This window comes from Crocuta crocuta, unplaced genomic scaffold (genome assembly GCF_008692635.1).
Source record: "Crocuta crocuta isolate KB4526 unplaced genomic scaffold, BGI_CrCroc_1.0 scaffold211, whole genome shotgun sequence".
In the NCBI taxonomy this organism is placed as follows: domain Eukaryota; kingdom Metazoa; phylum Chordata; class Mammalia; order Carnivora; family Hyaenidae; genus Crocuta; species Crocuta crocuta.
The window spans coordinates 742,335-757,651 of record NW_027527939.1 but is presented as its reverse complement, the minus strand read 5'-3'; the positions used below and the strand labels follow the sequence as shown (position 1 = coordinate 757,651).

The 15,317-nt window shown below is 41.4% G+C and overlaps 1 protein-coding gene across 1 annotated transcript in view; it reads right to left on the bottom strand.

Annotated features, from left to right (window-relative positions):
* The window catches only part of RNF20 (ring finger protein 20), a 28,291-nt gene that overhangs the window by 1,178 nt on the left and 11,796 nt on the right, over positions 1 to 15,317 (bottom strand). The window contains exons 6-19 of the mRNA XM_077752249.1: positions 13,547 to 13,665; positions 11,043 to 11,189; positions 10,563 to 10,640; positions 10,250 to 10,369; positions 8,714 to 8,893; positions 7,628 to 7,763; positions 7,184 to 7,305; positions 6,695 to 7,065; positions 5,150 to 5,267; positions 4,421 to 4,570; positions 2,699 to 2,911; positions 1,492 to 1,617; positions 1,200 to 1,340; positions 436 to 537 (exon numbers count right to left, since the gene is read on the bottom strand). Coding sequence (XP_077608375.1) covers positions 436 to 537; positions 1,200 to 1,340; positions 1,492 to 1,617; positions 2,699 to 2,911; positions 4,421 to 4,570; positions 5,150 to 5,267; positions 6,695 to 7,065; positions 7,184 to 7,305; positions 7,628 to 7,763; positions 8,714 to 8,893; positions 10,250 to 10,369; positions 10,563 to 10,640; positions 11,043 to 11,189; positions 13,547 to 13,665 — 2,123 coding nt within the window. The remainder of the gene's footprint in view (positions 1 to 435; positions 538 to 1,199; positions 1,341 to 1,491; positions 1,618 to 2,698; positions 2,912 to 4,420; positions 4,571 to 5,149; positions 5,268 to 6,694; positions 7,066 to 7,183; positions 7,306 to 7,627; positions 7,764 to 8,713; positions 8,894 to 10,249; positions 10,370 to 10,562; positions 10,641 to 11,042; positions 11,190 to 13,546; positions 13,666 to 15,317) is intronic.

Sequence of the window (15,317 nt, the reverse complement as noted above, 5' to 3'; positions counted from 1 at the left end):
ATGTAAGCAAACAAACAACCAGGAAACCCACTACACACTAAGACAAGATTGCCACTTCCCCCCCCACACACACACATAATAAACCATCCTTGGGGTGCCTGGGTGGTTCAGTCAGTTGAGTGTCCAATCCTTGATTTCAGCTCAAGTCATGATCTCATGGTTCATGAGACAGCCCCGTATTGGGCTCTGTGCTTACAGCATAGAGCATGCTTGGCGTTCTTTCTCTCCCTCCTTCTGCACATCCCCACTCTCTCTCTCAAAAAAATTAAATAAACTTTAAAATAATAAACTTTTAAAAACTAAATAAATAAAATAAACCATCCTCTGGTTACCTTCATGTAAAGACGACCAGTATTTATTCTCCCACTCTATTAGTAGGCCACTTCAGGCCTAGACCAGTAAACACAGAGAAATCATTGAGGCCGTTTTCCTAACCTTGTAATCCTTAATCTCCTCCATCAGGATCTCATCGCATTTGGGTACATTGTCTGGTTTCTTCGTGGTCTCCAGCTTCCTTCGAAGCCTAGAGATGTCCTCCTGTGTAAGACAGCATACCCATTAGACACACTCCCCAAGACCTGCCATTTTTCAGAAAAATATGCTTCAACTTGGACTCTCTGCTGTGGAAAAAAAAAAAGGACTTTCTGTCCTGTTATGTCCAATTATCTTACAGGTATGCAGAAAACTGAACCTAGAGCCCCAAACCATAATCTATTAGCAAACTGGAGTTACACCTAACTATTGTCAGTCCAGTTCCATAAAAACAGTCTCAGAATTTAAAAAGAGAAGAACTTGATAAGCCACTTTATTTTAAGGTAGTTAGTTTCAAACTGAAGGTAGACTGGATTAAAATAATTTACAGATATATGGATAAGGACAGAAAGTCATCATAAGAAATATTTGACATGCCAAATACAGAAAAATTATGGAATTTAAAAATTTTCTAATTTGATGCATTGCTACTTCTTTACAAATTCACCAATTCATTCATTTAATAAATATTTATTTCAACCCACCATCCCCAGCAGGCTCTGGGGAGATGGCAGTGAAGAAAACAGACCTGGTCTCTTCACTCAAGGAACTTAAATCCAGTAGGAAACGACATACATTAGACCAATGACTCTTTCATAACATGGATCATTTCAGAACTCAGAAAATACCTAAAAGGTGAAATGTAAAGAAAGTACAATCACTCTTACCTGGGCTCGTTTGAAATTGAACATGTCCTTTTCTTTGGTAACACTGTTCTCCACAATCTCATCCTGAAAATCATGTAGTTTCTTCTGAGCCAATTCCAGTTGTGCTTTGAGGTCGTCTGCAAGCTGGGCCGCCTCCATCGCCTGGGTGGGACGTACAAATCACGTCACTTTATTGATACTGATCGCAAAACATTAACCCAGGAAGAAAGTGAACCTGTAATTTCATCAGTGTCCTACTTATCTGCTTCTGAGACAAACTGTCACTTCAGATTACAGAGTAAAGCAATCATACCTTGCGTTTATTCATCTCCAAGGCTTGAGTCCTAAGACCCAGCTCCTTCTCCCCTGTGCCAATGTTGCTTTGTAACAGATGCTCCTTCTCTTCCAATTTCCTTACTACCTGTAACTGAGCATCAACCTTTGAAGGAAAAAAAACCAGATTTTAACAACAAACAGGAAAGAAAAAAGGAATATTAACTGACTAGGCACTGTTAAGCCCACAAAAAGAGAGTTTGTTAGAAATTTCAAGCCATCGGGCTTAGTTGGTTAAGCGTCCGACTTTCGCTCAGGTCATGATCTCGCGGTTCGTGGGTTCGGGCCCCGCGTCGGGCTCTGTGCTGCCAGCTCAGAGCCTGGAGCCTACTTCAAAGTCTGTCACTCCCTCTCTCTCTGACCCTCCCCTGCTCATGCTATCTCTCTCTCTCTCTCCTAGAAATAAATAAAACATTTAAAAAAAAAAAAAAAGAAATTTCAAGCCATCACTGCCTTTACCCATAAACCCTTCAAAAAGCATGCAAGACTACAATAATCAAAAGCTTCACTTTTCATGCAAAAAAAGAGAACAACAACAATAAAGCACTGTTGAGGATTCAAACAAGAGTCTAAGAAACCACTGAAAATATTCTTCTCCAAATTGCCAAGAACAAAGGAAATTATATTTATAGATATTCATCTCCTTCGGCCATACTAATTCTCAAAGCCTGGCAATTCATATTAAACCACATAAATTGTAGCTCAAACAGAAGCCCAGGGGTATCTCTTTCAGAATGGTTAGATGTTCTAAAGGAGTCTTGCTCTGGAGATTCACACACAAAGCAGAATCAACATTAAAGGGTAAAAAGTAAAAATCACACCCCGCCAAACTCTCATCCCAATATCCAGAGGTAATCAGGTAACCACTCTGACAGTTCCTCATACAGCTGCCAGAAATTTGTGAAACGCACAACACATAAACACAAAGATGTACACATTTTTAACACAAAAGGAAAATAAAACAAATTACTTAATAGTAACATTTTCTATATTAGCAGATCCACATTTGTTATAACAGCTATACTGTACTACTTTGCAGGGATGTATAATTTATTACCAGAATGCTAACAATGTATACTGAGTTTTCAGGCTCTTTTCTTATAAAAGAACTGCCACAATACTCATTTTTATTGCAAGTAGAAAGTGCCATACTTCAACAGAATTCGGGAAATCTTTATTCAAGTTACCTGAGTCTTTAGAGTCAAAACCTGGTCAGCCAGCTCCTCTTTCTCTTCTTTAAGTAACTTGTGGATCTGATTGGACTTGATACGTTCTGACATGAGCTTGAAATTTGCGTCATCCTTCTCCCGCAACTGCTGCATTAAACGGATATTTTGCTCCTGCATGTCTTCAAAGGCCTGGCCTGTAACATCCATCTCAGAGAGGAGAGCCTCTTCCTCCTACAATATGGAGAGAGAGGGGCACCTGGGTGGCTCAGTCAGTTAAGCATCCGACTCTTATTTCTGCTCAGGTCATGTTCTCAGGGTCCTGAGATTGAGCCCCGTGTTGGGCTGTACACTGACAGCGTGGAGCCTCCTTGAGATTCTCTCTCTCCCTCTCTCCTTGTCCCTTCCCCACTCACATGCTCTCAAAATAAACAAATAAAAACTTTAAAAAAAAAAATAAATAAGGGGCACTGGATGGCTCAGTCAGTTAAGCTTCCAACTTCAACTTCAGCTCAGGTCATAATCTCACAGTTCATGAGTTCAAGCCTGGCATCAGGCTCTCAACTATCAGCACAAAGCCCACTTCAGGTCCTCTGTCCCCCTCTCTTTCACCCAACTCAAAAATAAACTCTCAAATAAATTAATAGTTAAATTAAATTAAATTAAGTACAGAGAAAGAACTCACATGTTAATACAATCTTTTAACTTCAAAGAAATGAGCACTGGAAACTAAATTTTCCCAATATTCATTAAAAAATAAATTAATCTAGAGGCACCTGGCTGGCTCAGTCAGTACAGTCTATGACTCTTGATCTCAGGGTTGTAAGTTTGAGCCCTACGCTGGGTGCAGAGATTACTTAAAAATAAAATCTTCAGGGGTGCCTGGCAGGCTCATTGGGTTGGGCCACCAGCTCTTGATTCCAGCTCAGGTCATGATCTCATGGTTCGTGGGATCGACCTGTGCGTCGGGCTCTGTGCTGACAACATGAAGCCTGCTTGGGATTATCTCTCTCCCTCTCTCTCTGCCCCTACCCCCAGCTCATGCCCGCTCACTCTTTCAAAATAAATAAAGGAAAAAAGTATAAGTATACATACCATAATCTAGGTACATAATAATCAAGGTACTAAATAATCAAGTCACCACTAAAACCACTTTACTTTGTCACTTTGTTATTTCTTAGAAACAGTGAAGGTGTTCCTCACAGTGAACATATATAGTTTTTCTATCTTTGGTTTCTTTATTATTGGAAGTCAATAAAATTTGCTGAGACGTAAAAATAAAGAAATGCATGTTCATTGTGAGTAGGGGAAAAGTCTCTACAGTTCTAGGACCCAGAGACAACCACAGTTAACATAGTGGTTACTTACGTAAAACCTATTTGGGGACACGTCTTCCTTAGAAGATATTTGTAATCATAATGTATATAAAAATCTCTATGTTTTTTTCATTAACATTCACTATATCCCTGATTCCAGATCAGCAGAGGAAGGACAGACGCCCCAATAAACAATGTTTGAAAAACTGGCTATCCATTCAGAAATAACAGGAAATTCCCTGCCTCACAAATATATAAAACAAAATAACTGAAGAATGAAAGACTTCAATGTAAAAACAAACAATATAGAGTAAAACATGTTTACACAAAAAAAGACTAGAATGAAAGAGCGAGCTTCACTGTCAATAACTTAGCTGTCAAGTAACATTTACTTAAAAACCTAATTAACTACAGAGAGTGCGCCCACCTGCTTGGCCATGGCCAGCTTCTTCTGCAGGTACTCGATCTGCTCCTCTACTGCCCGGATCTTCCTCAAGGCATCCTCATCAGCCATTTTCTTGTTCTCTTTTTTCTCCTTATCCTCTAGATCCCGGAGTCTTTGCCTTAGGTCTTCCAACTAGAGAAAGTAAGGAATCACATACACACAAAGAAGAGGCTATGATACAATGTCAAAATTCAGTTAACCCTGTGCACAGACGGAGGGCCCATAACACCAGAAGAACCTTGGCCGAACCAGGAAAAGGGATAAAGGATATCTTAGTGTGCACCATCACATGCTGGAGGAATTCCACTCTGTTCCACCATCACACACTTGTACAGTGCTGGTGAGGAGTGCACGTGTACCTTCCTTCAGGATGGTGGCTCTCACTCCGTTTTATTTTTAAGGTCTCCAAATTTTAAGAGAATCAGACATTCTTCCCCAAAAAAAACCAGGAAAGAGACTCACCATAACAATGATTTATATAGGAAATAGGGACTAAAAAGTCTGAAAAGGCTACTCCTATTCCCAGAAATTCTGATATACCTCACCACCCAGTGGAAAATACAGAGTCTCTGAAAGGGAAGAAAATCCTGCTGAGTTTCAAACACTAACTTTAAAGATGAAGAAAGAAAACGGTATTCTTCAGAAATGTGAAGGAAAATCCCACAAATGAAGATTTTAACCAGAATGACAGGTAATGGCAGACTAGATTACCTCTGCCTTAGACTTCTTCTCGGCTGCCATTAGCTGAACTTTGTCTCTCTGTTCCTTTGGGGCAGAGCGGTACATATCTAGCAATAGTTTCATCTCCTTTTGGCTCTCCTGTGCCTTCCTATGATGAGAGTGACAGAGGGAGGGGGATGGTGCAATGAGAAAACAAAGAACATCAGAGCAAGGGAATTTTGAATTGAGCAAAATATTTTACAACAGTTCTATTTACACCTTATATCACAGATCTAAAAAACAACACTTTTACACAGACCACCAGGAGACTTGTGGATATACTCAGAAACTATAGAAACGCAAGCAGGGTAATGGAGTCATTTCTCCCTTCACACCAAGTTCCCCAACGTAAAGTTATAAAATACACACTGTGGCTCTAATTAAATAGGCAAAATTCTGGTGCCCCACTCTTAGAAACCAAGATTCAGTGGGTCTGAGATAGGGTCCAGGAATATATTTTAAGTAAGTCACCCGGGTGATTCCAATACCACACTTGAAAAAAATATTTGCTTTAGAGGCTCCTGGGTGGCTCAGTTGATGAAGTGTCCAACTTCAGCTCAGGTCATGATCTCACTGCTCATGGGTTCAAGCACCACATTGGGCTTGGTGCTGACGGCTCAGAGCCTGGAGCCTGTTTCAGATTCTGTGTCTCCCTCTCTCTCTGACCCTCCCACACTCGCAGTCCATCTCTCTCAAAAATGAATAAATGTTTAAAAAAAAAAACATTTGCTTTAAAGCAATTAAGAGGAAAGAAGAAAAAAAAAAGAGGGAGAAAACTAGATTTGATAGTGATTAGCCATCAGCTGAAGGCTGAAACTTCATCTCTTACTAAATTATCAAGCCTCTTACCTATACTTTTATATACCAAAGAAGTTCAAATGTTTTGAGCACAGTTGTCCTTCAAATCCAAGTATCAATAAAGGCACAACCACGACCAGTGGGAAGCAAGAAGTAACCAGATCTACCAGAGAAATTATTGGTTACGCAGGAAGAGAAGGGGCAGTATGTGACATGATGTTGGTGTTTCATTAACTGGAAGGTTTGTCTTACCATTTCAATGCCTGGAAGAGTAAACCTCCTAAGAAATCTCTTAAAATGACCTGATACATACACAAACCAGCTAACTGTCAGGCAAACAGATCAATGTTACTCAAGTTATAGTGATATAAATTCTACCCAGTATAATTTAAATTACAGTTCATGTCAGCTAGCTGTCAGTAGTTAATTTCAATAATTCTCATGAGCAATACTTAAATCATGACACCCTGTCCCTTAATTTGGAGTCATGAAAAAAAAATGAGGCTACAATTGCAGTGTTTACCGAGACCCGACCACTGAACCAGACTACGCAGTACCCCATGCAAGCCATCTGGACTGTACACTTGATCAAGAACTAAGATCACAATTAACTGTGCATTTAGTTGCACCCAAAATATTCAATGTTCTGCAAGCCATGCCATCAACCAAACACTTCATGCATGATGTCCTAACCTTAGCTTCTGAGTCAGAAACAGATACTTTAAATTCTGTTCTTACTTGAGTTCAATCTTCAATTGTTTGATAACTTCTGCTTCCTTTTTCCTTCCATCATCATGTTTCCCTTTTTCTTTGTCCTTAGCAGAATCTCTTTCTTTTTCTGACTCTTTCAGTTTCTGCTTCTCTCGTTCTCTCTCCTTTTCCTTCTCCCGCTCTCTTTCTCGCTCCCTCTCTTTCTCCCTCCTTTCTCGTTCTCGCTCTTCCTCATCTCGTTTGGACTTAATTTCATTGACTTCCTCCTGAGATGCCTTCGATGCAGAGGACGGGGCAGATAAGTCCTCAGAATCTTGTTTCAGCTCCGCGGGCTCGTCTTTCGGGTCCTCAGTACTAGACTGAGACTGGAGGAGGGCACTGCCGCTGCGCAGGCGCGTCTGGGGGACAAAGACAGAGAGCAGCACATCACCTGTGACAGCCACACTCCTCTCCTCACCCAAAGCCAGCTCTCCAAACTGGACAGCAAATCACACTCATTACACGCCTCCTGGTTACCTTGTTCAGGTCAGACTGGGCTTCTCTCAATTTCCGCTTATACCTCAGGACCTCCCCTTTCAGCTGGTGGTTGTGATTCTGGAGGCTACTGATGAGGTGGCGCATCTCCCGGTTTATGGGGCCTTAAATACAGCAACAGCAATGTTATGAAGAACTGTGGTAAAGGCAAAGGCACAAGGAGAGAAAGTGCAGAACCCGCCAGGGGCCTCTGAGAAACTGGGAAAATTACTAAAAGAAAGACTCCTTCTCAGAAGAAGAAAGCAAAACTGGCCAATCTTGAAAAGCAAACACCTAGGCTGTGAGCCAAAATGAATTCCAGTGATTTGATTGAAGGCTCTTTGGGACACCTGAGCTCCACTTCATACCAACAAACCCAGGGAACCACATTGTTTCTGAAGGAAGGCGCTTGCAGCAAACTGCAAGATAGAGCAAGAATAATTGTACCTGCTTGTTCGTTGGCAGCGAGGGTCTGCTCAAACTCTATCCTCAGCATTTCATACTCCTTGCGGACCTGGGCCAGTGTATCTTCCAGCTGGATCACTTCAGTCCTCAGCTTCTTGTGAAGGCTAACCTCATCTCGCTGCACACAGAAAAAGGACCCAATGAAAAATTCTTATAAAAATGTGAAGATATCATCATGTCCTGTTATTAGGTTTCTTAATTCTGACCTATAAGAATCTAAGAGGAAAATAAGAACATACTAAAAGGGATTACTCTGAAAAGTTCCAATTCAGTCGATATTTATGAGCACCAGGCAGCTACAAAAACTAATCTGTGAACTGGCAGGATATTAAAGAAATAAAGCAAATGGCTCCCCACATCGAGAATGTAGTCATTTACTTGGAGTACTAAACAATAAAACAGTACATAAACATATGTAAGGTAAGACATATTAAATTCGATTCTTTTGGCAGACACACAGTAAAAGACCAACTACTATAAACATTACCTTAAGGCCTGTGGAAGATACAGAAGCAAACACATGAATAAGCTTCTGCCTTAAAAAAAAAAAATTCACATTTGCCCTTGCAGGCTGTAACAGCTTGTACACTGGCCCTTGCTTGCTCTAATGGCTTGTAAAGTGAGGCAGCTTCCACCCACTTCTCTCTTCCTCTCCACTCTCTTCTCTGCACATAAGGCTCTAGCCATTCTACACTATTTTTAAATATGCTCTTCTCACTGCTGGGAATGCCCTTCTCCTATTTTTTTCCACTAGCAAACTTAAAATTCACACCTCACTTTGGCAAGTGGAATCAGGAAGGCTCCACAGTCAAATGAGATGCTCTGTCTCCTTTATCACCGCCTCTGCTGGCCATGCCTCTGCTGTACCACGCTGCATTCTAAGGGACACTACGCTCCCCACCAGGCTGTCTGATCTGATGGCAGGATGCCCACCATCTAGCAGAGTAAAGACCTATGGCCCCTCTATACATGTTTGCTGGAGGAGCAGTAATTGCTCATGAGAGGGTAAAACTGTAAAATTTATGAGGCAGAAAAGCTGACGCGCAGAAGACAAAGCTGGGCTGCTACCTCAATGAGCTCGACTTGGCGCTGGTGGGTCCCCCTGGTGCCATGCAGCAGAGTCCGGGCCTCGTCCAAGTGCGCTTTCAACTGCAGGCTCTCGTTGTACAGGACGGAGAACTGCGACTGCATACAGCGGTATTCCGGAGTCTCCTTAACCGCCTCCTCCACCGCACTCCGCAGCTCCACCTGAGGGGCCCGAAGACAAGTCAGAGGCACAACGTAGCATCTGCGCCCTGGACGCTAGACAGGTATGAAAACCTGTCACTGAGTGATGACCTATGCAACTGGCACAAGCTTTATGAAGATTCTGGATTACATCCCCACTCCTCTAGTTCTGTAAAATCTGCATCAAATTAAATTAAACCGTCCAGGAGGTAACATCAGAGACCTGTATTCTCCACCCAAGAACTGTTTTAATTGATACGTGTTTCACACTGTGTGTCAGCCTACACCCAAGGACCCTAGAAGAGCTCTCTGAAATCCGTCAGATGTGGGGACACAAAAAAGCTCTATGAAACTGGTCAGGATGTTGGTTTCTAAAACATAGTTGAGGACCTTTGTCGTTAACCTGTTCTCTTTATTAAAAGTCTCTGAGAAATATATTTTTGACATCGTATCCAAAATAGTTAGGCTTCTCTTAAGCAATGGTTTGCTTTAATTACCTAAACACTTCAATTGATTTAAGTCAGGTTGTTTTCTTCTGTTTTCTCAGTTCAAACATCTTTATTTCGTATATTCACCTAGAAACAAATCAAACTGTAAAAGACACACGGCTATGACTGAAAAATGGGTAAGGAAGACTTTCAGAATTCATCTTCTTCCCCCAAGAACCTGGGGAGAGAGTTTTAATGGGCGTGTTTGAAACCCAAGAGAACTGATCACTGATCATGTTTCTTTCTCTGTTCTGGCAGTTAGAAACTGCACGGCCAAACTGTGTGACCCACATTTGGCAATTGCTGACACGTGAGTAGCCTACCCTGCTACAGTATGTATATGCTCCTTGCATAGATCTTGTATACAAGCCCCACTTTTTAAAATCCATTTTGGGGGCATTTGGGTGGCTCAGTCGGGTGAGCGTCCGACTTCAGCTCAGGTCATGATCTCACGGTTCATGGGTTCGAGGCCCATGTCAGGCTCTGTGCTGATAGCTCAGAGCCTGGAGCCTGCTTCAGATTCTGTGTCTCCTCTCTCTGATCCTCCCTCGCTCACACTCGCTCGCTCTCTCTCTCAGAAATAAATAAAACATTTAAAAAATTAAAGAAATAAAAATCCATTTTGGATCATCACCCTAGTTTATCCTACTCCTCATTTTTCTCAACAATTCCTAAGTTAGAGCACTTTGATTCAGTCTATATATCTTTGTAGGAAGCCTGAAATCCTTTGCAGAACAAGGGAGGATCCAAACAATAAGTAAATAAATAGATACACCAACAAAACTTACATTTTCCTCTTCCCTCATAAATTATGAGGACTCACCAGTATGTGTGTGAGTTGACTGGCAAAACGTTTCATTTTACTGCCTTTCAGAGATGTGTCTCCTACCTTCAGCTTTTCATTTTGTGTAGTGACCTCCTCGAAGTCTTGCCGAAGTTTCTCCAGCTCACAGTGCCGGTTCTGAGCCAACTCTTTGTTCTCCTCAAGCTCTGCATTCATTTCCTCAAACTGGAAAGAAGAGGAAAATCACAAAATGCGCATAACAAAGAAAGAATTTTTCAATCATTCCCATTCCTAAGCTTCCACCCTCACTGATCCTTTCTCCTAGCAAAACCCCATGACCTCTTGTAACCTCCTAAGTACCTTGCACAACAGCCGACATGAGGTAGGAAATGTGACCTGAGTGAGTCACTGATTTTACCTTGCGGGCATTGATAGTGATTGTGCCACCATACAGACTGCTCCCTGCTCCGTAGACCTTATAACCTTTCGAATTCACCTATAGGAAGGACAAAGATTCTTTAGTGAGAGACCCTAAGATATTAGTCTGACAACCAAAGTGCTTTCAAAGGAGTCCACTGTGTCCCCAGGTACTACTGCCCAAGTCTATCCGTCCCTTTTTTTTTTTTTTTTTTAACATTTATTTTAGAGAGAGAGAGAGTACAAGCAGGGGAGACGCAGAGAGAGACAGAGACACAGAATCCGAAGTAGGCTCCAGGATCTGAGCTGTCAGCACAGAACCCAACGCGGGGCTCGAACCCACAAACTGTGAAATCATGACCTGAGCTGAAGTCAGACACTTAACTGACTGAGCCACCCAGGTGCCCCGAAGTCCATCCCTTCTGAGTAGACTCCTTAAAAATGATTCTAGTCTCTAAACTATGAATGAAAGAGCACTTACCCGTTCTAGGACTTCTGCTAAGTGTCGGTTGAGCCGCTGTTCCCTCTTTCGGATTTTGTCAATATCCCACTGCAGGTCATCGATCATGGACTCCAGGACAGAAACTCGTGACTCAGCTGTCTCCACTTTACTCTGCAACTTGGAAAACTACATCCCAAAGACAGGCATTCGGAAAAAAACAAAAAAAGACCATGTTAGGAAAAGAATGCCTTACATCACTATTGTACATCATAAATCTCACAAAATTAACCCCTGCTTATGTATCATTATAGCCAAAATTGAAATAGAGGATGTTTCACCCTCTTTCCAATATATGAATGTAAAAATGAAATCACAGATTCCTTTAACCATTCTGGATCAGTTACAATCATGAAAACTGTAAAAGTCTCTAAGAATTCTCACTCTCATGAGGGAAAGACCACTTGGGATGCAACAATTTTTCTACCTCTGAGAAGCACCATTTCCCTTGATAGACCACAAACCTATCAGAAAATGTTATTTGTAAAGAAGTAAACAATAACATCTTTGATTTTACTAAACAAATATTTTTGGAGATAAAAACTCAAATGTATATTCAGAAGACAGCTATCTTTGCTCCCAACTTCCCTTTCCACATTCTCACAAATGATAAACCAAAGGGAATGAAAGGAAACTGTCCATTCTCTTTTTTAAGCTGACCCCAGGGTAATTTTGAATCAGACACTCTAAACATACAAAAATGTTGTTCTGTGTTTAGTTCGGCACTTTGCAACAGCTAATGCTATTTACTACTGTAATTACAATACTGTCACATGATCGCGTTAATCTATACATAACCTTTGGGCTGGTTTAAAAATACAGCCTCAAAATCTTTTGATAGTCCTCCCATCAAGAGGTGGTGGCATTGTCCCCTCGTCCTGAATCTGGTCAACTTTAGTGACACAATGGAAATGATGCTACAAGACTTTCAGGCTACGTCTGAAAGGCCATGCACGTTCTGCTTTATGTTCTTGGGACATTCATTCTCTGTAAGAAGACAACTGCCATGTAAGACCCACTACCCTGAAACTGCCTCGCTGCAGCGGCAACATGCAGACGTTCTTGTGGAGGGCCTAAGGGGGGCTTCCACCCAGCTCCGGTAACAGCAGCAGCCAGCCACGAGAGCCACTGTGGACGTCAGCTCAGTTAAGCGAAGCACTGTCTCTCTCCAGCTTAGTAATGCTAAATGAGATTTGGGAAAGGGCCAGAAGAGGTGGACCTTCTCATCTTGGTTGTACCGAGTTTATATCTTAAACATGATGGGAAGTTATGCTATTTCTCTACTATACTCCAATCTATTCATAAGCACTGCTATACTCTAACCCTTTTGATGATGAGAATCCACATGTAACAAAAACCTTCGCAGACGATTCTCATGCAAGCAGCCAGCACAGACCCTGGCAATAGAGTTTATGAAACAAGGGCATAATAAAGAACATGGGGTGGTGGGTGGGAGTGACTGGGTGGCTCAGTCAGTTAAGAGTCCGACTTCGGCTCAGGTCATGATCTTGCAGTCTGTGGTCCGAGGGTTCGAGCCCCACATCAGGCTCTGTGCTGACAGCTCAGAGCCTGGAGCCTGCTTCGGATTCAGTGTCTCTCTCTCTCTCTCTGCCCCTTCCCTGCTCATGTTGTCTCTCAAAAATAAATAAATGTTAAAAAAATTAAAAAAAAAAAAAAAAAAGAACATGGGCTCTGAAGTACATCCAAATCACAGTTCAATTACTTTCTGCCTGTGTGCTCAAAACAGTTAGCAATCTCCTTGAATCTGTTCCCTTAAGAGCAAGATAGGAAATGTCTGACCATTAGAGATAATACTCAAGTGTTTAAGTGCTAGTCGCTAAGTAGATGGTAACTACTAACCTACTAATAAGCGAATGAATTGGGTGGCCAACCTAAAGTAGGTCAAATTTCAGCTGAATATCCTTTGAACTAAACCAAAATAATAATCAGGACTGGAAGAAAAATCTTTAAGGCCTATTATCACTTTATCTCAATCACTCTGTGTGTGTGTGTGTGTGTGTGTGTGTGTGTGTGTGTGTGTACACATGTATATAAATAAATAAATAGCCAAATCATGACATAGTTTGGTCGTGGCACTATGTGTGCCCAAGTTTAGATGGAAAACCCGCATTCCTCAAGTTCCCAGGCCATAATCAATATAGTAGTTTCTACTGTCTCATTCGCAGATGAATTTCACCAACCCATTCCTCAGTAACACTGTTGTTACTTTTATATTTCTTCCTAAAAACTCCATCATAGTGTCTATTTAACAGAGGCACAATCGAGGAGAAGTATTCATTTGTTTTCTCCCCTTAACCTTTCCGCAGATTTTGATTTCTCAGAACTGGTTGCTTTGGCCTGCCCTTCACTCTTCAATATACAAATAGGCTTTCTAGAGTCAGATGACCTTTGAAGCATTCAAAATTCTGAGTCAGTGTCTGCCACAGGCCACTAGAAACTACCATCTCTCCTTTCTGGTCAAGTACCTCCTGAGACATAGTGCGATGCTTCTCCTGAAGGAGGTCTGTCAATTCCTGTAGCCTCATATTCTCTTGGGCAAGGAAGGAATTCAGCTCCTGTACCGCTTCCTCCACTATCAGATTATCTGAGGGAGAAGAACTGCACTTTAGTTTAGCATCTCTAGTGTCAAATTTTAAAACTCTGCATCCCACCAAAATATTAACATGCTATCTCACTTTATTTTCCTGAAAACCTTTAAGTAGGCTGGTTTTTATTATTTTCACATGACTAAGAACTCAGAGGTGAGATAACTTGCTTAAGGAAATGAGCCAAACTTGTGCTTCAGTAGAGGCTGGCACAGAGTCAAGGTCACCTAACTCCCATCCCTTTCTATAAAGTCAAAATGCATGGAGAAAAGAAATGGAGAGGTTCTGTAACTTTATTCAGATAAGACACAATCACCCAAAAACTGCATTTTAGAACTGTAGGCAAGATAGAGGTATCTCTGATCAGTGTCAGACTTAATAGCAATAAAAATCTATTTCATAAGGCTATCACAAATTATTCACTAATCCCAACATGAAGCATCTTGTTTGGGAGGCAGAAGAGGCCAGAAAGCAGAAATTTCCTTGTTCAAATGAGCACCTATAAAATCATGAAGAATAAAGATACGAGCCTAGAATTACTTACCATGTTCTGGAATACAATGCTAGGGGCACTCCTAAAGCTCAAAAGCCAAAATGTACACTACAATTTACAAAGAGGGCAGATAAATTTATAGAATTTATTATACCAAGTTAATACATTTAGAGACAGTAACAGGAGGAAAAATTGTGCTTTCTCCTACTACCTACCCCTTGGCCTCACTCAGAAACACCATACAGAAAAGGTTGGTCATGTGGTGGTTTTTGTGGTTTTCAACCAATACTGCCTGTAGAATCACCTGTGGAACTTTAAAGATTAGACACTTCCCTAGGACCCATCCCACACCTACGAAATAAGAATACCTATGGACAGGGCCAAAAACACGTATGCTCTGAAGGCTCTCAAAGTGAATCTGATTCATAACCGAAGTTAAGAACTAGAAGCTGTGGGGTGCCTGGGTGGCTCAGTCGGTTAAGCGTCTGACTTCGGCTCAGGTCATGATCCTGCAGTCTGTGGGTTCGAGCCTCGCATCAGGCTCTGTGCTGACAGCTCAGAGCCTGGATGGAGCCTGCTTCAGATCCTGTGCCTCCCTCTCTCTCTGCCCCTTTCCTGCTCATTCTCTGCCTCTCAAAAATAAATAAACGTTAAAAAAAATTTAAAGAACTAGAAGCTGAAATTTATTCCTCTTAATATCCTAAGATACTTAGAACAAGGCCTAGAATACAGTAAGAGCTCAATAAACACTTAGTAAATAGATAAACAAGCTGATAAATACAATTCCTTTGACACAAGGATAAAATAAACATGGGGGAAAATGAACTCACAGAAAGGCATGTTAAGTTCATGCTACAATTCATACTTTATGGAACTTTACCTCTTAGAAAATTCAGTTTTATCAAGGGCAATTACCTTTCAAGCTCAGCAATTTGTAACTTAAAATTAATGTTTTTTAAAAGTTTATTCTATACTACATGGCAATGAGAAACAATGAAATCTGGCCATATGTAGCAACACGGATGGACCTTGAGGGTGTTATGCTGAGCGAAATAAGTCAGGCAGAGAAGGACAAATATCATATGTTTGCACGTATAGGAGGATTAGGAGGAACTTGACGGAGGAACAAGGGGGAGAAGAAGGGCGGAAATGGTGGGG